The sequence below is a fragment of the Stegodyphus dumicola genome, chromosome X2, assembly GCF_044657685.1.
Source record: "Stegodyphus dumicola isolate Sdum_Otavi_A_Nest chromosome X2, ASM4465768v1".
Classification (NCBI taxonomy): domain Eukaryota; kingdom Metazoa; phylum Arthropoda; class Arachnida; order Araneae; family Eresidae; genus Stegodyphus; species Stegodyphus dumicola.
The window spans coordinates 93,811,554-93,835,498 of record NC_140781.1 but is presented as its reverse complement, the minus strand read 5'-3'; the positions used below and the strand labels follow the sequence as shown (position 1 = coordinate 93,835,498).

The window sequence follows — 23,945 nt, the reverse complement described above, 5'->3', positions numbered from 1 at the left end:
ATGATTTGGGAGGGCTTTTACTTCTATACATTTAATAGTTTTGAACGAACTAATAAATTTTTGCTGAAAAAATAAGAAGGAAACTTAAGCATTTAAAAATTCGGAATGAGTGCAAAATTAATGTGACTTACAGAACTTAATGGAGTTTTAAATTTTCATAGTTAATTAACAGGGGTCATTAATAAATTAACATTTTTTTATAAAGTTTCACTGATTATTTTTTATGAAAAATACACTTTAAATATGCTTAGAAAAAGGAAAATAAATAACTGGGATTTTTTGTGAAATGCTACTAGGTTCTCTATGCATATCTCCTAATAATGTTCATGAGATAACGTCTATAAATACTTTCAAATAAACAATTAAAAATGCTAAAAATAAATAAATAACAAGGTTATAAGGAAAGAATCATGCGATTGCAACATTTAATATTTCCCATAATTACAAATAGAAAACTATAATGTATATATCATTGTATAGGAAAAATCTTAATGTTTTAGTTTGTAACATTGTCTTTTCGCAATAGGTGGCAACACTTTTGTCATTAAGCTGTTTTTGAAATTTTGACAGCGTGAATTTAGGAGAAAGTACCGTACAAATTAAGCACCAACATCTCAGAGTATCAGAATCTTTTACAACCAGTTCCAGGAACCTGGGTAAGGACAAAATTACACAGTAACCAAGTGTTTCAGTAGGGAATGTTGAAAGCCTATGAGAGACATTTTACCCATTCCGAAGAGGGATATCTCAGTCTACCGTTTGGGTTGTGTTGAGAACAAAATTACATTTTAAGCGTTACAGATTGCAAAGCATGCAAGTACTGAAGCCTAGTGACGAGTTGCAACATCCCAACTACTACCTTTTCACGTATGAAGCTATGGAAGACGAATAGTTTTGCAATGAACTTATATTTTGTGATAAAGCTACCTTTAATTTAAGTGGCAAAGTAAATTGCCATAGCGTGCGAATGTAGGGATCGAAAACCCCCATACCTACATAAAACATATAAGGGACTCCCAAAAGTAAATGTCTTTTTTTGCAGTATCTTTATCAAAGGTTTACAGACCATTCGATTTTGCCGAAAAATCAGTGAGAGGTATCTACTTCGGTAGGTTGGAAAGTTGGCATTTCCCTTAGCTGAAGGAAGACATGCAAAATTTCATTTTTCGACAAGATGGTGCACCGCCCTATTGCCATAAAGAGGTTAGTAAATTTATAAACAGAGAACTACCACACCTTCGGATTGGTCGCAGTACAGCCTATGTTTGGTCCTGCATAGCTAACTTTCGAGGTTACCAGACTTAACTCTATGTGACTTCTTCCTTTGGAGATATGTCAGAGATCTTGTGTTCATACTACCGTTGCCTACAAGTTTGCCTGAACATAAACAATGCATTTAAAAGCAGTTAATAGTGAAACATTACAACGATCTGGCAAGAAATGGCATATCGCAATGATATTATACGGGTGATTAAGGAAGTCATATCGAGCACTTGTGAAAAAGATTTAATCTCATTTCTTCATAGTAACATATTATTTATAATTTCCTGTTTGTAATTATGGAAAATATTAAATTTTACAAATGGATGATTTTCCTGATAATCCTGTATATTTCAAATTTTAGGTACAGTATATTATGAATAAAAAATTATAAATAAATAATTACTTTCTTATATAGTACGTAACTTGGATTGCCGTCTTTGAGGCATATGTGTATGAGGTGAGAACGAAACTAGTAGATCATTACATGGATGGGAATGAGTCAACAACTGATTCATCCTCTGAAGACTCATCAACAAGTAAAAGGGACAATTTCTGATGAGAAGGCTATATGATAAGTGGCTGGGTTTGTTTGAATATAGCAAAACCCTCTAGAACTATCGGCCTAAGAGTAAGGATGCCTTCGTGGAGGACTGTATAAAGGAAACTGGCTCGCATCCACGTTAAACCTAGAAAAAACTACGAAAACGTCCATGCAGCTAACCCGTTCCTATGGAATTGGACCCAGGTCAAACTACCAGTACTCGGCGAAATTACTGCTTGGCCACTGGTGGGCGTATGAGAAGTGAGGTGACATATTAGATGGGCAAGCAGCACCAATTTCGGAATTGTCTTTCTTAAGAAAATATGTTTCTTAACTTTTCTGAGCAGGTTTTTCCTTTCTTACATTGTAAATAAAGCAATAACATTGTATGGCGTCATGCATAGCAGGCTTTTATTTTAGCAAATCTCTCAAAATTTATTTTTTTTTTCGACTGCGAACAAATTTCGCTTTTTGAGAACAGATTTGTTTGTATCTGTAAAAGATTTTAAAGTGGAGAGCATCAATATATACATATTAATTACAGAGCTCTTAACACACTATTGATAAGTTCCCTGCTACTAATGTAACGGACAGATATATTGAGGGTGTGATTATTGCTTAGTGTCACAAGGATTAGTCTAGAGGCTAAAAGCATTCCATACTTCTCCCCACTCAGAGTTTTTAAGTCCTAAATCTAAGAAAAGTAGTTTTTGAGCATCCTTCAAGGAGTGCTGTAAGACCCCCCCCAGACTGTTTAATTGCACTCTGGATGTGTATAGGATTAATTATGCTAGGTTACCTAGCATATGCTAGGCCTAGCATAACTAGCATAACCTAGCATACATAATTTCTGTGTTTTTGTGAAAAAGAAGTGTTTAAAAAATTACAAAGGAGGGGATATTAAGACTACACCTGAGTGGGATGTGGATCATTTAACTTAAAAAAGGGGAGAAAGTGAGACACCAAAGGAACTGATGGTGCGTGCATGCAGGTGATGAAAAAAATAAGTAAACTGGAAACATTAAACAGTTATTTTCTTATTAACCGAAGGTACGTAAGGTATTTATTAAACTGCTGAATTTTTAAATATTTTTCTTAAAATTTTCATATTCTACAAGGGGATTTTAAAATATCTGACAAAATTGTAAAGTCAAGTAGAAGGGAATGAAATAAGCTAATTTTGTAATGGAATGTGTGCGTGGAAATGGTGCATGTAAGTGCTGACACGTAAGGTGTAGGTTGAACAACAAGTAAGTTAAAAGGCAGGTAAAATAAAAAAAAAGATATTTTAATAGTTCAACTTTATTATAATATGTGCTAGACGGTTTGACCTCCAATCGTAACACAAAATTCACAGCTGCGATTTATACACTCTAGCATGCAGGGATTTAGTAGTTGTCTACTCTGAAATGGTTTTCTAAACATCCTTTGAGTAGCTGCTCCGTTTTTGCCCACAGCCCTAAAATGCATGTCGCCAAATTCCACATTTATTTGGTGATGGAATGGCCACATGGAACGGTGATTTATGCTAGAAGACTTTCGTATATGTATCTCAACAGCGCCTTCTACCACTTCATGTTATTTTCGCTCACATATTTCATTACAAAATCTGCTTAATTGGGCCTCTTTACTTTTTTTGCCAGATATTTTAGAATAACCCTGTAGTTTATGATTCATTAAATAATGTACGTATATTAAGGTATGTAAAATTGTGCATTAAATATAAAATGAATTATTATTTTTAATATTATTGTCTAATTTTATTTTTTCAATAGTTTAATGTAGTGTATTTTATGTCAGGTGATGTTGTTGGAGCTCCTTATCCAACTGATCCAGCATCTCCTATTGGGTTAAGAGCTTTGAGAGTAGCAGAGCCGGTGAAATCGGGAGAACATATCATGTTTGATTTTGCGTATACGTTGTATACTCTTACTTACCTTAGGCTTACTAATCAGCTGCGCTCGGATACAATGCGAGGAATGCTAGAATATCTTAATAAGGGTACGTCTTTATATATTTAATCTAATTTATTATAAATTATTATGTTTTATTTAATTATTTCGCATGTGTATATATACTCGTATGTTACGGTGAAACACCGAAATCTGGAGAATGTCGTAACTTTCACCGGTGTATGTCAACATTCACATAGTCGCTTGGTGTACGTCCGAAATATTTTCCAAATACTCTTATTTCTGACTTACACCGGTAAATGTCGACATTCACCATGTACTAATGGTGAATGTTGAACATATAAGAATATTATATTTTCTTCTCTGTAATTCAGTTGCAAAGAAACGCATTGAGACTTAAAATAAGAACTTAAGAATATAAGAACTTAAAATAACAGTACATTCAAAATGAGAAAGGAAAATAATAGAAGTTAAAAACTTACTAAATTATGTGATTCAAATCTTATTTATTGCAACAACTTAAACTACTATGGCCCTTTGAATTGCACAAGAGGCCCTTGCTTTTACACCTGCATTTATTTGTGGAACACTTGTTTTTGCAATGACAGCGTGTATATATACGCCTCTCTTTTTGACGTACACCAGAGCATGTCTGTGATTGTCGACATACACCGGTGAGGGTCCGAATGTACAAGAATATAATGCAATATTCGATCTTTCACCGACGTATTTGGTGAATGCTGACATTCTCTGGTGAAAGTCGACATTCTCCAATTTCGGTCTTTCACGGTAACATATACACATATGAGTGTGTGCTTGTGAAGTGCTCATAATACATACATTTTTCTACTTAGCTTATGTTTACCAGTCTGTGTTTTATAAGAATGGAGCCTTTACAATGTTTAAAGGTGAACAACCAAGTTTATGGTAAGATATAACTATATTTTCGTATAAATTGTTATTAATTTTTTTACACAAGTAGTTTATCTTTCCATTTTCCGTTTTGAAATATGGCTTGTAGTATTTTGGTTTGATTTCTTATATCATTGTGTTAAAAACTTATTAGACTGAAACCTAAAGTATGTTCTGAGCTTCTTTGAATATTCATCTTAATTGAAATCAATCTCTTTTTTTATCGACAGCCTAGAGTATTAACCATAAGTTAACTTATTAGAAGGTTGAATAAAAGCTAAATTTTGTAGAAAACGTAGAAAACTGAATTAAATTTATATTTCTAAATTTTAAGATTTTACAACCTTTTTTGAACAGTTTGTAGCTCAGGAATAAACTTCCGAACTGTCTGAATATATCTTTGTGAAAATTACAAAAATCGTGTGAGCGAAAGATGCCTTTCTAGCAAGTGCAACATGTTGTGTGGTTTTCCGCATGCGCAATTTGAAAACGAGACTTTCCCTTAAAAGGTTATCTACCAGGTCTTTCCTGAGCTTTCCGCACATACTTTATTGTAATCTAAATAATCCAATTAGCATGTTCTGTAATTATTAAATAGCTTACATACCAGTCGCACCACACATTTAGTTGCAATTTATCCAAAAGGATGAATTGTGCAAGAGATCCTACCTAAGCACATATGTTTATTTGCTGCATTTAAATGATATTCGGCTGAACAGAGTTCTTGTCTTTTTATATGAATTATCTTGTTATTTTGTCTTGTTACAGGTTAACTGCTTATTGTGCAAGGGTTTTTCGCATGGCTCAGTACCCAGATTGGGAAAATTATCTTTTTATTGATCCAGATATGTTAGTAAGAACAATGGAATTCATTCTGAAACATCAAACTCAGGAAGGATCATTTTACGAAATAAGTGAACAACCGTGGAATCGGAAAGTGAACGTTTTGGTAAACATGTTCAATTATATTGTCTTTTTTTAATTGCAGTTTCTTCACATATAATAAATCAAGTTTTGTTATCTTGTTAATTGATGATTTGAAGGTATAACATAAGAGGCATAGTTATGAAAGAAGTAATGCATTGATAATGAAGTATTTCTTTCAAGTACTTTGAAATTTGATAATTGCTATTACCTTAACAAAAAATCATGAGTTATTGTTAAATGATTAATCATGTTATTGTTATATGATGGATATCTCATCTTTACTAAAGCGATCCTAATATGTAGGAAATTTGTTTTACTGAATTGAGATGAGTATTTATAAATCAAATATATATTTACAATACAATTTGTAGGCCTTTCTGGATGCCACATGAGATAATTAATCCCTGTCCAAAGAACATCATATCAGAAGAGAATTTAGAAACATTTACAATATTGTTTTAGTTTTTCTCTGTTGTTATTGTAAAAATGCAGATTTTGAACAAAATGCAATGTTTTCCTTGTGAGATTTGAATAATTATTACTGCAAAGTGAAATCTTAGATTGGAGCAAACTACAGATTGTGATTAATTACTTTTTGGTGTTTTTTGCCAGTGAAATAGAAAAAAACCCAATTAAAATAAATTTCTGTTATTATTTTTTATAACTCTGCTTACTAATATATTTAAGCAGATATAGAACTATTTTTTAAAAAAGAATGCTGATCAAAACATAGTTTTTTTTTCTGTAGCTTTATCAAAACAAATTCAAACAAAAGCTTTATCAAAACAAAATGGTTTCTTTGCTTTAATTTAGAACTTTCTGACTGGGAGACTAGTACTAGTTGAAAAAGTTGTTTTATTATGAAGAAAAGAATGTAGTTAAGAACACTTAAAAAAAACTTTTTTTTCTTGTTTCAAGAAAGAACATAGTTAATTTAATAATATTGTTACAAATTTTGTACATAGATGGATGATTTTATTTCAGTTATATGTGAAATTCTTGTATTTTTCTGTCTAAAGTAACATGGAAAATCTAAAGAGACGATACTATGGACGGAAAAGTAAGAATACAGGGGCAAGTCTATTTAACATGAAATTAATCTCGCCAAATTACCGAGATAGTAAATGACTATCTCAGGTAATTTGGCGAGAAATCCCCACTAGTCGCCAAACTTAGCGACCATTGTTTTTTTTTATTAAAGAAACACAATAAGTTCCCCATGTACCACATAGTATCACATGGGGCTTACAGAAGTAAGTATGAAACACAATACAAAATAAACAGAAGAAAAAACTGAAATAAAATTAAGGATGATTACAAAGTTTTACAATGAATTGACAAAAAGTGTTAAAAGCACTTCTGTAGGAAATAAATTGGTAAAATTCTGGATGCCAGTTAATATTAAAATTTTTCAGTCCCTGTTTCAAGACTTTTCTCACGCTGTCATATTTAGGACATAGAAGAAGCACATGTTCAACATTCTCCTCGCCACCGAGGCTACAATCACAGACAGACTCGGGGCTCAACTTAAATCTGTTCAAATAACTTTTGAAATTTCCATGGCTAGTAAGAAATTGGGTTAATTTATAGTTTGTGAAGAGGTGATGACATGATAATCTCATTTTGATAGAAGGGAAAAATCTCTTAGTTAAGCTCCCTTTATTTGAATTAATGAATTCGTGATTCCATGACTCCACAATACCTTCATACCTGACCTTCCTATAAAAGGAATTGGGGATATTGACAAAAGTGTCAATTTCCCGCTTAGTCGCAGTCTTAGGAAGGAAATCGGCTCGTTCGTTTCGAACCACGAACAAATGAATATGATACGACCATGAACAAATGAAAATGCAACCGAAATATTTTTATCTTTTAGGTTTTTCAGTTCTTTTTTAATCTCGAAAATGATATTATTAGAAGAAGAATTACATTTTAAGATCTCCAAGGATGAAAGGGAATCAGTACAAATGAGAGAGTAAGAAACAGCACTATTATGTTCAGAGACTCATTTGATTGCGAAGTTTAAGCATAAAAGTTCAGCTATAAAAGCGGTACATTCATCTCTAATTCTAAATTGAAAGTGACTAAACAGACTCATAACTAACGGTACGATATCCACATATGACCCGCAGAAGTATCCGCCTTTGAACGCGTCGTAAATATCTATAATTTATCTTCTTCTTGAGCGATATACCCCAGACTTTAGAGCCATGCATAATGAAGGGTGCAATTCCTTGTTTATAGATGAGCGAATGAACGTTGAAATTAATACCATATGTGTTGCGTGCAATACGACTTAATCCACGCTGTAATTTATCACATTTCTTTGATACATAAGTTAGGTGTTGCTTCCAAGAAAATTTACAATCAAGAAAAAAGCCCAAGATATTTCATTTGCTTTACCACAGTCAAAGGGGGGCCATCGTGAGATAACTGAAATGCATCATAACAGATGTTTCGCTTTTAAATAATCATAAGCCTGGTTTTATCAGGATTAAAGTTTAATTTAAAAACTCTTGACCAGTCGGAGGCGAGATTTAAAGTCTCTTGTGCCTGTAAAAAAGTAGCAGAAAGGTCCCTACTCTGGAATCAAAACAAGACATCATCTGCAAAGGCTATAGTATCACAACAAGCAAGATTTTCCAGTTTTGATAGGAGATCATTAATAATAATATTCCAAAACGTAGGTCCTGAAACTGAGCCTTGAGGGCAACCCCTTTTAAGGTGACGGATTGCAGAAGCCAAGCCCAATTGCAGTTTGGCCGTCCAATCATTTAAAAAGTCAGCAGCAAGTGAAAAAATATTCATTGGAAGTTTCACTTTTTAGAGAAGATTCAGAATACAAGGCCACCACGCAGTCGAAGGCGCCCTTAATATCCAAAAAGACCAAAATAGTGTGCAAGGTTTTCTTTTTACCTCTTTGAACACTTTCATTCAAGCGTGAAAGAGCGTCTTCAGAACTTCTTTGAGGTGTAAAACCGTACTGATTACCAGAAAGAAGGTCTCCATGGTGGAAATACCAGGAAATTCTGTTAATAAAAAGTTTTCCCAAGCACTTATCTAAAGCAGGAAGTAAACTTATACATCTAAGGTTATATAGGTGAGGAACCCTAGATTCATTTAGCGACTATTTGGCGACATTTTTGTTCGGCCCCTGCGTAAGAGCTACATAAGAGCTGACAGAGCATCTGCTGTCTGTAGTGTGAGTTCAGAGTACTGAGATATTTCCCGGTTAGCTTCTTAAGATACGCTTTGCATTGCTTTGTTTAATATTCTTAGCAATTTAAAGTGTAACTACTGATTGTATTGTGCGATACTGTGAATAGTTATACTGTTGCTTTTGTGGAAAGTTATAGAATTGTGAACTGTCTCTTATGATAAAATAAATTTTATGAAGCTGGTATCGGTTCTGTGTTCATTCAGTCTTTATGAACCTAAATGCACGCTTCAGTATTTTTATTATTGAAATGAATTATATAATCGGAAGTTTTGTTCTATGCAAGATTTTGTTGAACATTGTTAAAATTTAAATGTGCATCAAGGAATTAAATCATCTGACAGATGGAAGTATACAACTCCCTGTCATGCTACACAATGTGAGGAATATATAGTATGTGTGCCTAGGGGTAAAATGCTTGTCATTCACATCGCACACTATTTCACAACAAGAGGGAAGAAAGCTAAGTTAGGTGCAGAAAGTGAATTTTGTAAACATGTGGCACCCCAGGACATATAATCCCTTTCAAAATTTAAATATATGAAGCTTGTGTGTGTGAATTTAGTGTTAAAATTCCCTTGAATTTTCAGTGGGGAAGGGGAGATAAATTCTTTATTTTACTTTTTCAGTATTTGTCATGTTAGGAATAAAATAGTTTTAAACAAAAATCTGAATTTTTGTGTCGCAAAAAGAATGACTCGTATGCTATACACACATTTAAAAAAGAATAGAAGTATTAATAAAATTTTGAACGTTTTATAACATTTTCAGATTTAAAAAAATTTCTTGAAAGGAATTTTGTTTTTTGATTTTTATATTAAAAAAAATGTTTAAATTAGCATATATATTATTATTTATTTTATATTAATTTCTGCTCTTAATTTTAGGGTAAGAAAGACCGCTACAACAATTATCAGAATATTACTTTAACTGCTCATGTGTTGATTACTCTTAATACCGTAGCTGATTTGCCTGGTGTAAGTACTTTACTCTTTTCTATGTGTAGTATTTTTATTACAACTTCGGAATTAAAGTTATTTTATTTTAGGAAAAATAATTGCATTTAGAATTGGTTTCTGCTTGACATATGCCTGTATCTAAAAAGACTAAATAAAAAATAAATGTACATCTAATTATGAAAATAGCACATTGTGTGTGTATACATAAATATGTTTTACTTGTATATAGGTAAATTTCAGTATAATTTGTAAACGAAGAACTTGTAATTACTGATTAGAACAACGAAACATGGATTTGTCATACTAATATGTAATGATATTTCAGATATTTAAGTAAACTAACTTCATCCTGCCATTTAATGGAAAAATTTTAAAGCTATTCTTGTATTAGTTTCGTTCCTGTTGAAGGAATAAATAAACTTTCAGTTTACTGAATTATCAGAATCAAACCTAATTTATTTCAAACTTTTATTTATGAAATTAAATTAAAACAGCTAAATTAAATAATCTAATTAAAATTATTAAATTGCTAAATTAATAAATCCAAAGCATTTTAAAGATATTAATTTAACAAAAATTAAATATAATTTGTCATTGAGTAAGCACTGTTTGCAGCTGTAGCTTCTTGCAGTGTTAATGAAGACGTCTTTTCCTTCATTTTGATATATTTTTACTATTGGATCATTCCTTAAGCTCTTCGTTATTAAGATCTTGAAACAACTGCATTACCTTTTTTATATTAAACCTATTTTTATATGCTGCATCCAAAGAACTATCATATCTAGGAAGAATATGAGAGCTTGAAAGCATGTATTATCTTTTACCTATAGATTTATTGAAGGGACACTTAACTGATTACATTCGGTAGCACTGAAAATTGTCATTATGTCAATGGAATTTCAGAATGCTTCAGGGTATATTCGTTAAACATGTAGAGACATTAGGTATTTTTTGGAAGCAGGCAAGAAAGATTGAAAAGTTAGCAACGCCTTCGTCGGGAATCGAACCGTGGACCTCTGGAATACGCGCCCAGCGTGCAGACCACCACACCACGAAGGCATGCGCAAAAGGCGGGAGAAATACCTTATAAACACAGATGAAATATTTCAATTTTCCCTGAAATATTCATTATACACCCTTCATATATTAAGAAAGCATTTCAAACTTTTATTATTTCTTGTTTTGCATTCTTGAAAAAGATCTAAATCTTACATATATTTTTTAAATTTCCTTTTTTAAAGTTTTTAAAGTTTCTTTCTTAAACCTGCAGAAGTGGGAATTATATATGTATATTTCTAATTTGGTTTAATTTGAATTTAGAACATACGAGTAGAAATTTCGAATGCAAAAAATTTAGCTGTCAGATATCTGGAAAGAAAGCTGCGTCACCTTGAAGATCCTTATCAGGTTGCTATAGTAACATTTGCTCTTTTGGAAGCTGGCAGTGTTGAAGCTGAAGTTGGCTTTAATAAATTAGACAGTCTGAAAAGGGAAAGAGGTTTGTAATGAGCTTGCGTTTTATGTTTTATAAGCTTGAAATTTTATTTTATGCTTGTATGTGTAAGTATTATATTACTGCAGAAACAGTTTATAGTTAAGTTTATTCTTTTAATATAATGAAAAGCTTATCTGTTAAGAAAATTTCTATGCAGAAGAGTTAATCTGGATTTGAAATTTCGCATAATAACCCTGACTTAGACACGTAATTAAGTGCGTGCCAATCAAAGATAGGCGCACGACTGACACCTGTCATCCATGCGGTTACAGCCAAAAATATCGCGACAAAAACATCGCAGGCGAAAACGTCGCGGAGAAAACAACGTAAGGGTACAAAACATCATGGGAAAAAAAGAAAGCAAAAGAAAACATCGCAGTTCTAAAACATCGTGGTACAAAATATCGTGAGCTCACCAGCGGCCGAGCGTTAACGTCGCTGAACACTGGTAGTTCGGTTCGAATCCCGCGAATGGGCTGGCTGCACGGGTGTTTTCGTAGTTTTCCCCATGTATAATGAGCCCATGTATAATGAGCCCCCTATGTATAATGAGCCAGTTTACCTTAAAAAGTCATCCACGAAGGCATCCCTCCCTTAAGGCAAATAGCTCTCGAGTGCTTTGCCGTAATGTAATAAACCAAAAGAAAACAAAATATCGTGGTCGAAAATAAAGCGGTTCAAAAACTTCGCAGTTTAAAAAAATCGTCGTCGAAAATATCGTGGTAAAAATAAAGTACCTATAAATCATTGCATGACGATAACTTCGCACGCATGCATTTTTCAGGTTTTAGAAATTGTAAATGCATTTTCGCATAATGATTTGGTAGCGCAAGAAGAAAAGAGGTGAAAATGTTAACGACACTTTAAGAAAAAAAGGAAACAAAACAAGATATACATTTCACTAAAACAATAAAAGATTAACAAACGTGAAAGAAAATAATTTAATAATTAAGTAAGCAGTTTGTATAGAGGTAACCTGATGCAGTTATTCGTCTTCCTTTTTCTAAACATTTTTAGACTGTATTTTTCATGAAACAGTATCAGTAAAACTTTATAAACAAATTTAATAAAATTTGTAATTAACTATGAAAATTTAAAATTATGCCCGATAAGTTGCATTAATTTTCTGTTCTTTTTTAGTTTTTAAATGCTTAAGTTTCCTTCTTACTTTTTCAGGAAAAAGTTATTAGTTTATTCAAAAATATGAAATATAGAAGTAAAAATATTCCACTTTCCTTCTTGCGCTCCCAAATCATTATGCGAAAATGCACTTACTTTTAAAACCTGAAAAACGCATGTGTGCGATGATTTGTGGGTATTTTATTTTTTACCACAATATTTTCAACAACGATGTTTTTAAACTGCGAAGTTTTTGAACCGCTTTATTTTCGACCACCATATTTTGTACCACAATGTTTTCTCTTTGCTTTCTTTTCTCCCACGATATGTACTCTGACGTTGCGGCCTTGCGTTGTTTTCTCTGCGAAGTTTCTGTCCGCTATGTTTTTGCTGCGATGTATCCGGCGGACACCCACCCATTCAGTTAATCTAGGTTTAAATAATAGGGGGACCGGAAAGTAATGTCGCTTTCTTACATTAAATTCAAACGAATAAATTTGTAACAAGTTTTTATTTTTAATCAATAATATAATCACCCTCGTTATCAGAAACCTTTTGCCATCTAGTATGCCGATTTCAATCCTAAACCGAAAAAAAATCAATTGGTTTTTGAGTAAAATATCTCGAGATGGCATTTTGGACATCATCCAAATTTTCAAATTTTTAGTCACTAAGAAAATGTTGTAAGGATCGGAATAAATGGAAATTCGAGGGTGCGATATCGGGCGAATATGGTGGGTGAGGCAGTACCTCCCACCTCAGTTTATCATATTTTTCCAGTGTTCGTCTTGCACAGTGCGGTCTTGCATTGTCGTGTTGCAGAATAACGCCTTTTCCGTTGACAATCGCCAGATATTTTTCGATTAAAAGATTGGTTCACTAGATCCAATTATTCACAATAAAGGTCTACATTAACAGTTTTTCCAGTTTTCTGCAATTCAAAATGGACAATTCCGCGAATACTCCATCAAACACCCAGAAGCGCCTTTTCGGGATGTAAACCTTTTGTAACCCCTATTAAAACTGCTTTTTGAGTTTTAGATTATCATATGGGACTTATTTTTTTTTCTCCACTAATCAAACGTTCAAAAAAACGGTTCTGTATTGTGCCTTTGAAGCAATACGTTGCATGTGAGGGATAGGTTGGCTTTGTTCTTTTCGGACATATTATGGGGGACTTAAACACCTGCTTTGCTTATTTTTCCATTCTTCTTTAAATGTTCTTGGATAGTCGACAAAGGTTGGTTAAGAGTGTTTGACATGGATTTGCTTCCACTTCTACCCTTAGCACGTTGTTGTCGACATGCGCAGAAACGACATTACTTTCCGGTCTTCCTATTAAATTAGGAATATTATTAAAGCATCAGGGCTTGATTACATTCCAAATTTGTTTTATATTCTTCTAAAGATTAAACGCTTTATTCCAATGAAAATAACTTTTTTTACCAAGTTTTGTATGATACTAAACTGTAATTAAAATAAATGATGCAAATTGTTAATCTAGTATGATTTATTAAATACTCAACTTTGAAAGCTCAACATGAAACGATTGAATTTTCTGTTGAATTAGCATAAATTATGTATTTACTTAGTTGTTACTTGGCTTTCTGTATTAAAATTATCCTTAGATTTGTTTACTAAATTATTCTTTTTAAAATTACCATTTGAATTCGTTTCTTATTCTAACTTCTTTCTTATTTTTTTCTTATTTATTTCAAAGTATGGCATTAATCTTGAATTAATTTAGAGTAAGTTCAAACATTTATTTGAAAAAAAAAAAAAAACTTTTTTACAATTTATCTAATATGAAAATTTTCATTTTTTAAATAAATTTTTCCTTGCAAATGTAAAAAAAAAAAAAAAAAAACTAAATATCTTTTATAGAGGGATTAGTCTACTGGAGCCCTGAACCTATTATCTCATCAGAAATTCTCTATCAAAGTCAGCGACCTTTTATTCTGCCTCGCCTTCCAAATAAGTATGACTCTCTTGCTGTTGAAGCAACTGCTTATGCGCTTTTGATATATGTGCGGTATAATGGTGTTATCCAGGACCAAATAGTTAAATGGTTGAATACCATGCGTACAACGGATGAGGCATTTATATCGTCACAGGTATACTTCTATTTCTGCTTTAAGTACACTTAGTGTATCACTTAAACTGTTTTTTAAATTTGCATGCATTTTCCCTTTGAAATTAATGCGTATGGAATTAGGAATATATCTTTCATTTCGAATTTAAATTGGAGATTACATTATTATTATATAATTTCTGAATATTAACTATAATGACTACTTTCCTGTTACTAAATTATAAATAGTTTATAATTTCTATGAAGTTATCATTTTCCTGGTAAAATTTGTGTGAAGAAATAAGCGGATGAAAATAGAAAAATATAAATTTTGCAAGTGGTTATTTGCTAGGTGGATTTTCGCTGTTATGTTAAAACCCTAATGCCTTAAATGTGATAATATTAGCATTACTTAAATAGTTGAACAAATAAAGCATAATGTTTTGTGTATTTGTGAATGCATTTACCTACTATCAGCACAAATTGGTTGATCCATGATATGCCTTAAACATTTTAGAATTTTGATTCGGGAACATATTTGTAAGTTTTCTTGAAAATACATTGTAATTTCAATCTGCAGTATTGTTTAGCGCACATAAGTATAGTTTACACAAAATGTTTAGTACACGTAAGTATAATTAATGCTTAATAGATAAATAAATGACATTTATTGTAGGATACAATTGTGGCAATGCAAGCTCTAATTGAATATTCTTTTCGAACTCATGTGAGAGATATTACAAGCATGAAAGTTTCTGTGGAGTCCAGTTCTAATGCTGGCTTTATTCACTCAATGATTATTGAAACTAATAATCTGGCAGAACAAAGAAAAGTACCAGTAAGTATAATCTTTCGTTGAGAAAATATATGCAAAATTTTATTATTCATATGTGTTATGTTTTGTCCATATGTGAATTTTTCAAGTGTTCAGTACTTTTTAAATTTTAAACATTGATTGTTTTTAGCTCACTTATTTACAGTGTTGCTTTTTCGATGTATTATCTCCAACATTAGATTAATGACTGCGTTCAATAGTATGTGATATTTTGGTTGACGTTTTGAGTTAATATCCTAATTCTAAAATAAATACAAGTATTCTAAAGTATATATAACGTTGACCCTTAAGGTTAAAGGAAAGTGTTTTATTTATTTTCACAAATGTTGTTTTCACAAATTTAGTTAAGTTTTAGGGAAAAAGTTAATATTTTCCTATAAGAAAAGCATCACTAAAACTCGTCCGGTTATTATTAAATTACGATTTATTTACATAAATTAAAAATTATAAAAGAAAAAGAACAGTTATCAAATCACGTATCAGCGTTTGTCGTTGTTAACTGGTATCATTATCGACTATTCAACGCACTACATCCACATATATACCTCCTGTGGTACCGTTCACCATCTCACGACGCTTGTCTGAGGCGGTGTTACGCTCACAGATACCTTTAAGACGTTTGCCTTTGACCCCACAATATAGGCAGATCCGTCTGGAGTGGTGTCGCAGCCGATCATCAGACTGGCATCATATAGTGTTCAGAGATGAATCCCGCTTCACTCTTGAAGCAGAGGACCACCGTGTTCATGTCCGGAGAGGACGGGGCCAGCGGTCCCAATCAGCCTTTGTTCACAAAGGCATACAGCCATGACACCTGGTGCGATGGTCTGGGGCGCTATTTCTTATCACAGCATGTCATCTTTAGTCACCCTCGGTACATCTTTAACAGCTCAGCGACATGTTGATACCATCCTACAGCCGGTTGTATTACCCTTCATGGCACGTCAGCCTGGGGCCCTTTTCCGCCAGGCCACATACCTCTCGCATATCTCTGGACTGTGTCCGTCCTGTTGATACTTTTCCTTGGCCAGCAAGGTCACCAGACCTTTCACCAATCGAGCATGTCTGGAGCATGGTAGGCCGCCAGATTCGGGCACCACAAAATATCGCAGATCTGGAACAACAACTGATGAATGTCTGGCAGAATGTGTCGCAGGATGACATTAGGAACCTCTGCCATTCCTTGCCTCGACAAATTAAAGCATGCATTGCCACCAGGAGTGGTTCGACCAACTACTAATTTGAACACTCAATGGGTGATTGTGAGCCGTGAACAGGTACTATAACCTTGATTTTTTAATCATTTTATTATCTGTGTATGAGCTGTACACATATTCAATTTCATCAAAAACAACCACTTCCATCATGGTGCTTCGATTTTTTTGCAAAAGAGTGTATATGTAAAAGCTTGCTTAAGAAGAGATTAATGAATATAGAGAGCAAAAGGAAAGGGAAAATTCAACATGCTTAGCATATGTGTCTTTTAATTGTGAAAGATCGTATTTGATAACGAATGCAATAATATAAAATTGAAAATAAATTTTTGTGATCCCCCAACTAGACGAAGTTAAATGTAATTAAGAGAATTTTTCTTGGGCTATATAATTTGAATAGGCCTACATCATTAAAAATATATGATTTTAATATGTCCTATTTCTGTCTGTTATAGATAGCACCAAATGTCTGGGGCCATGCTGAAGTTTTAGCTCAAGGGGCTGGTTTATCTGTCCTTCAAATGGATGTTCAATATAATGTGGATAAAGAGTTTCTTCTCATTCAGCCGCCTGTACCAGCATTTGATTTAAATGTGAAGAGTTATTACCACGGAAGAAATAAATCTCATATGAATATTAAAAGCTGTGCGAAGTAAGTTATCTGAAATGAATATTAGTATGATATAATCAGTAAAGACTTCTCAAAATTAAAATTAGTGAGCTGAAATTTTATGTAATAAATATTCACTTGTAATTTTGAATATGTTTACTTGTAAAATCATATAATAAACTTTAAAATGTTTATCTGTAATATTATAACAGAAAATAGTTTATGCGCTAAAGTAAGATAAGTTTACAATATATATATGCTTAAGTATTTTTCTTATTTTGTAAGATGGACATATACAGAAGAAAGCGAAACAAGTGGTGTAGCTGTTGTAGAAATATCCCTCCCTACTGGTTATTTTATTCATAAGCCTGAGATGGATAAATATGTATATAGCAGAGCAGTCCCTCGTCTTCAGAGAGGGCGTGTATATCCCAAATCTGCCGTTTTTATGTTTGATTATGTAAGTTTATATAATTTAAATTCATCATAATTTATATGTTTAAAAATTATGTAACATTTACATATGTGGAATAATTTGAAATGTTGAAATTATGTAGATGCAAGACGTAGTTATTTTAATAATGATATCAGTAACAGCCAACTTTATATTATTTTCATTTTTGATATACGTAACCAGTAAATTTATATATAGAAAGTCTATAAAACATTAGCGATTAATTTTGAAATGATGAAATTTAGAGAAGATTATTTTAAGCAATTAGTGTTTTAGGATGGAAAGGAAAGCAACCAAATTAAAATAGAGAGTTAATGGACTATTGAATATTAAAGTTAGAATTATATATATATATATATATATATATATGTGTGTGTGTGTGTGTGTGTGTGTGTGTTTATCTTTTAATTATTTCAATTTGCAGCTAGACACATCTTGGTCGTGTGTCAATTTCACAATACAGAGATGGTATCCGGTAGCAAATATGACTAGGTACCTAAAAGCAAGAGTATATGATTACTATATACCAGGTAAATTTTCTGTCATAATTTAATTGAATGTTTTGTTTGCTTATATTAATAATGTAATAATTCATTCTTTGAAAAATAAATAACTTCACTTTAAGTAGATCATAATATGTAGAAAAATTTAACTAATGAAAAAAGGAAGTTGATTTTTATCATTTCTCACAACTTCACCACATGTAAATTTTACCTTGTTGAAGATTCTTTCCATTGATTTCATCCTTAATGTTTTAAAATTTTTAAAATGCTTCATACCGAGAACGGAAGAATTTTTCAAATTCTGAAATCAAATTCCTAATAGCTTAGTATCATTTCTTGATGCTGAGAAAAGGGGACTGTGGTGGTTTGATTCCTTAAATGTTGATCCTAGAAATGTTTTAAAGTTACAAATTGTCTCAAAATAAAGTATATAATTTTATGAAAACAGTTTTGACACGCACTGAATATTCGGGTATCCAAGGAAGTTGAAGAATACTAATAGTTAAAAATAAAGAAGTTTATATACGTAGTTATGCGCACAAATCTAAATCTGTGTAAATTATATTTAAAATGTGATTTCCAAACATGTTCGATTTGCTGTGGCTTTAGTGTATCAGAATTTTTGTATGGCGCTCAAAGTAATAACATTAGCCTTAAATAATATTTACAGTTTACATTTGATGCTGATGAGTTGGTTAAATTAAAAAAAAAGTGAAACACATAATCAAAATTTATAATTTTATAATTCTTGCGTTTTTCAACGCGACAAACGAAAATCCAACTTTGCTTATATATGATGTCATTTTCTTTTTTGTAGAATTTTCTTTTTTTAATGCTTTCCAAAAGTTTCCTGCTGTCCAGTTTTGTTTAAAGTATATTATTGCAAGACAGCTCAAGATTTTCTTCGACAAAAATAAATTTAGAGGGAACTTTGTCGCAGAGGGAGCTCTGAAAAGGCCCTGAAGCCACACGAATTTGTTGGCATTATCTTACTGAAAATAAATTTTAAACCATTTGATAAGTTAGCGAATGCTTTTCAGAAACGGTTGCATAGTTTCTTAGCTATTATTTCTACGGTAGCATCAGGACATTGCTAGTCAGATTTTAAAAGCTCAAAGACTAAAAGGTATGAGTTCTATGAAAGTGCATCACGGGAATATTTCACGATTGCTTAAGGCTCTGTGGTGGATAGCCTGGGAATCGCTGGTATGAATTAACTGTTCATTACTGTTATATTATTTTAAGCTTTCAAAGTATTCTTAAATACTTAAAAAAAGGTCACATATTTTTATAGTAGTATAGTCCTTTTTTGATAAAAAAAAACTAATATATTGTTGTTATATTTTTAAATTGTGTGAATTTCAAACATCTACACCACATGTAAATTTTACCTTGTTGAAGATTCTTTCCATTGATTTCATCCTTAATGTTTTAAAATTTTTAAAATGCTCAATGTTTGTTTCTTTCTTTCAGAGCGATATAAAGAAGTAATTTATGAAGACTTTGAGTTGTATGTTTTGAATATCTGTGAAGTTTGTGGTTCTTATCAGTGCCCATACTGCCCATATTTCAGCTACGCTGCCAGGCTTGATATTCAGTGGATGCTCCTGGTGGCTATGGTAATGATAGGAAAATTTTTGAGGACGAGAATTCAGTTATAAAAATAAAATGCCAAATACTCATGATTAAATCAACTTATTCATGAACTATTCATTTTCATTGAAAGGTACGATGAAATTGCGGTAATAAACTGCCTATTTGTGCCAGTAAAGAGATCTTTCAGGGAGGAATTTTTTTTAATAGATGTGTTCTTTCTCTCGTTTTTATTTTTCATTTTTTTCTGTAAAAAAGGAATCATGTTTTTAATCTCACAAAAAATTTTTATGTGATGAAGGCAGCATATTTTTGTTTAATATATCTGAGTTACATTTATGTGTGTTAACTATTTATTTCATTACATGCAGTTTTTTAATGTTCCTATGTAAAAGAGTATACGAAAATATGTAAAAAAAAACATGTTTCTCCTTTTAAAACTGATATTACACATTGAAAAATGTCACCTGAAATCTATGAAAACTGGAAATACCTAAGAGTACTCCTTCTAAAATAACATGAATGAGATTCATGAATAATTTCGTGAATGAGAGTCTAAATGTGACACAATAAATGAAAAACTGTAAACTAACTTATTTTAATATGCAATGATATTTATGTCAATGTGTAATATTATTCAGATATGTTGATTTCATTTCACATATTTTACAAGCTCTGTGAGCTTTAAGTTAGCAAATTTCATTCAAAAGTTAATTTTAAAAAATGTTTCTATCAGGATCTTTATTTATATAAATAAATTAAGTTATTTTATGCCGTTATATTGGGTTGATAATTGATTTTCACGCATCACTGTAAACGTGCTTCAGTATATATATATAAATTAATTCACATACCGGGCGAATAACTGCACTTAGAATTTAAAATATCATTTTTAAATAAAATAGCTTGTTTATACCACCAGATGTGAAAATGTATTTATTTGTTAGTCTGTTTGCAATATTATTTGCATTTTATCTAAATCAGTTGTCTTAAATAATTTGAAACAATGCTAATGTAGGAAAAATAGAGAAATGTTAAAAATATAATATTTAGCTAATTCTTAACAAGCACTTATAATATTTTTGAACATAACAGTACTGGATACTTGAAAATAAAGTTAAATTTTACTTATCTTTTATTCACTCATCCGTTTGAGGCGAAATTCCTCCCAGGACGGAAATGTTCTTTGCAGTTGCAAAACGCTGCTGTCTGGATGGCCGGTGTTCCTCAGATGTAGGCTTGAACTTCCTTTTGTTGTCACGCTCCTCGATCCGTCTTGACTTCCAAGGGCAATTATTCTCCTGACGGGTGTCTTTTCTTCCCCTGCGGACACATCATGGAGACGGACACGTTATCAATGGACTGGGGTGGGATACCGTACGTTTTGCTGCCTGTTCGCCTTCGTGGAGAACCCTCTGATGTGTGATGGCCAGCGGCCAGGGGTTCCACCAGCTGACTTGGCCGCTGTCGTTGCTTCGTAGCGTGCTGAGGCTTTCCTTCCGCGAAACGCTGATGGCAACCCTGTTGTTTGCTGACCGGCGTTGAAGACTGTTCCAGTCTTTTTTTCTTTTCACTAGCTCCTTCTCCTGGCCTTGTTCCTTTTTTCTTTCCTTTCCCGCATTGGCTTTATGCCTCATAAGCTGCTTAGCCAGAGTCCCGTTGGCTTTCCTCTTAGAAACCACGTCTAGAAGCTGTATTTGGCCTGCCGCTGCCTGTACTTGGCTTCGAGATCTACTACCATCGGCTTCAGTGGAACTCTGCAATAAATCTTTAAGAAGAGTCATTTCAGAACGATCGTAATATTTTTTTATCTGTTCGCCGTTGGCTTTTGATTCTTCACCATTGGCATTTTTAAGAATCAATGTTGTTTCTCTAATACTTTGAATACTAAACGCCCCTCAAATTTTGGGCAAAATTTTGCTAATTTTGCATCGGGAGCACAGGATATATTATGTTTCAGTTTTAATACCATTTCCCTTGCTTTAAAATTTCTTTCCCGCCGTCTTTTGTCATAATAGTTTTTGTTTACTTCTTGCTATGTCAGAAGATTTAATGGCCCCATCGACTAAGTTCTTTATATCCGACATTTGAAACTCCGGAACATGTTTTTGCACAAAAAATAGTCAATCGAGGGTTGCCATTATTTTCCTTCCTAGAAATAAATCCGCAGGCGTTTTACCAGTCATTTCGTGTATCATTGTACGTAATGCAAACTCGAGCTGATCAACCGAACCTCCAATTTTTATAAAACTGTAAAGTGTTCTGCAGTATTTAAATAAAGAACAGATCAGCTTCTTAGTAAAACATAAATTTTATTCTAAGTTCACGGAGACAGATAATTTAAAGTATAATTTTATCCATTATAGTATCACACTCTAGGTTAATTTTACTATTTCTTTCTTGAAAATTTTTCATACACCTACTTTTAATTCTTCTCTTTTCTGAACCATTTCCGTTTTTTTCTTTAAGGTAATTAGACGCTTTAGTTTGAAATCTGGAAGCTCTTCCCAAGGTACGAAATTTGAAGCGGGTATCGCCGCATTTTTGAAATATGATCCAAAATCGAGATCTGTTTTTAAAGCCATATTAATGTGTTCATGGCGAAATCTCTTTGCTCCCTCTCTGCGTGCAGTGACCAAAGACATTCGAAGAATTTCAGCCACTACATACTCGAGGACAGCAGCCAAGAACACTACGCTTTTATCACTCATTAGACTGACATATTTCCCTACTTTCAACATCTCCTTGATGCGAGGAACAGACATGATAAGATTGCTCATCTCTATTTTATACCTCTTTTGACTTGATGCAGAAGGAACGCTGCTTTTTCTTTTCGGCATAAGCAGAAGTCTATAATCAACTCCCTCTTTTCTTCAACAAAACTATCAACATAATGATCAAATCTCACAATCTCCTTAAAGATTTCATCTTACAGCTCGAAGTTTTCATTCATAAATCTGAGAGTCTTCTTTTCTTGAAGTATATTGGAACAAATTTAAGTACGATAATAAATTTTAGTTATAAAAATCAACATTATACATCTGTAAATTTTAGATCAACATTATACATCTGTAAAATTTTAGATCAACATTATACATCTGTAAAATTTTAGATCAACATTATACATCTGTAAAATTTTAGATCAACATTATACATCTGTAAAATTTTAGATCAACATTATACATCTGTAAAATTTTAGATCAACATTATACATCTGTAAAATTTTAGATCAACATTATACATCTGTAAAATTTTAGATTTTTATAACTAAAATTTATTATCGTACTTAAATTTGTTCCAATATACTTCAAGAAAAGAAGACTCAGATTTATGAATGAAAACTTCGAGCTGTAAGATGAAATCTCTAAGAAGATCGTGAAATTTGATCATTCTGTTGATAGTTTTGTTGAAAAAGAGGGAGTTGATCATAGACTTCTGCTTATGCCGAAAAGAAAAAGCAGCGTTCCTTCTGCATCAAGTCAAAGGAGGTATAAAACAGAGATGAGCAATCTTACCATGTCTGTTCCTCGCGTCAAGGAGATGTTGAAAGTAGGGAAATATGTCGGTCTAATGAGTGACGAAAGCGTAGTGTTCTTGGCTGCTGTCCTCAAGTACGTCGTGGCTGAAATTCTTCAAGTGTCTTTAGTCACTGCACGCAGAGAGGGAGCAAAGAGAATTCGCCATGAACACATTAATATGGCTTTAAAAACAGATCTCGATTTTGGATCATATTTCAAAAATGCGGCGATACCCGCTTCAAATTTCGTACCTTGGAAAGAGCTTCCAGATTTCAAACTAAAGCGTCTAATTAGCGTAAGGCTTAGCCCTACAGCTTAAATTATCCCCAATACCTACCAAGTAGTTTACAGCGTGTGTGAGGCCAGGTTGGTCACTAAATAAATCTGCAAAATTTCTTTAAAACACTTGAAGCTTTTCTTCTTTTTCGTCCTCTTTCAAATTATTTAGCCCCAGCGCTGGAGGATTCATTTCCTCAGATTTTGTCTTCGCCATGTCCAGCGTGATGGTGGTCTCTTGAAAATTTATTCTTGCTTCCGCTGCTTTGAGGTAGTCCATACCTAAAATGACATTTACTTGCAAATTCTTAACTCTAAAGAAGGTACCTTTCAATTGCTCACCTTTTACTTGCACGTATGGCTGTAGTTTTCTCAAGGAATAGGTGCAAGAGCACCTATTCCTTGAGCTACAATCACCGCTGTGCCCTCGGTGTTGTATAAACTGTAACGTTGGAAATTCTGCCTAAAACATTTTCCCCAGAAAACTACTCTATGCTCCCGTATCAATTAGTGCGATGGCCGGTA

At 32.7% G+C, this 23,945-nt stretch overlaps 2 protein-coding genes across 4 annotated transcripts in view; both read left to right on the top strand.

Annotated features, from left to right (window-relative positions):
- The window catches only part of LOC118188517 (CD109 antigen-like), a 219,487-nt gene extending 198,271 nt beyond the window's left edge, over positions 1 to 21,216 (top strand). For all 3 annotated transcript variants that reach the window (XM_035358967.2, XM_035358957.2, XM_085809276.1), the window contains 11 exons: positions 3,605 to 3,805; positions 4,572 to 4,644; positions 5,398 to 5,578; positions 9,661 to 9,750; positions 11,053 to 11,230; positions 14,231 to 14,460; positions 15,094 to 15,255; positions 16,922 to 17,118; positions 17,362 to 17,536; positions 17,955 to 18,060; positions 19,507 to 21,216. In XM_035358967.2, coding sequence (XP_035214858.1) covers positions 3,605 to 3,805; positions 4,572 to 4,644; positions 5,398 to 5,578; positions 9,661 to 9,750; positions 11,053 to 11,230; positions 14,231 to 14,460; positions 15,094 to 15,255; positions 16,922 to 17,118; positions 17,362 to 17,536; positions 17,955 to 18,060; positions 19,507 to 19,694 — 1,781 coding nt within the window. In that variant the 3' untranslated portion in view covers positions 19,695 to 21,216. The remainder of the gene's footprint in view (positions 1 to 3,604; positions 3,806 to 4,571; positions 4,645 to 5,397; positions 5,579 to 9,660; positions 9,751 to 11,052; positions 11,231 to 14,230; positions 14,461 to 15,093; positions 15,256 to 16,921; positions 17,119 to 17,361; positions 17,537 to 17,954; positions 18,061 to 19,506) is intronic.
- A 1,851-nt stretch (positions 21,217 to 23,067) lies between these two features.
- On the top strand, positions 23,068 to 23,463 carry LOC118188570 (uncharacterized). The gene has a single exon (XM_035359034.1). The coding sequence runs from the start codon at positions 23,068 to 23,070 to the stop codon at positions 23,461 to 23,463; it is 396 nt and encodes a 131-aa protein (XP_035214925.1).
- Positions 23,464 to 23,945: the final 482 nt, after the last annotated feature.

Bases quoted from the DNA above. Each gene is read 5' to 3' on its own strand.
- LOC118188570 (XM_035359034.1), top strand. From the start codon at position 23,068: ATGCCGAAAAGAAAAAGCAGCGTTCCTTCTGCATCAAGTCAAAGGAGG.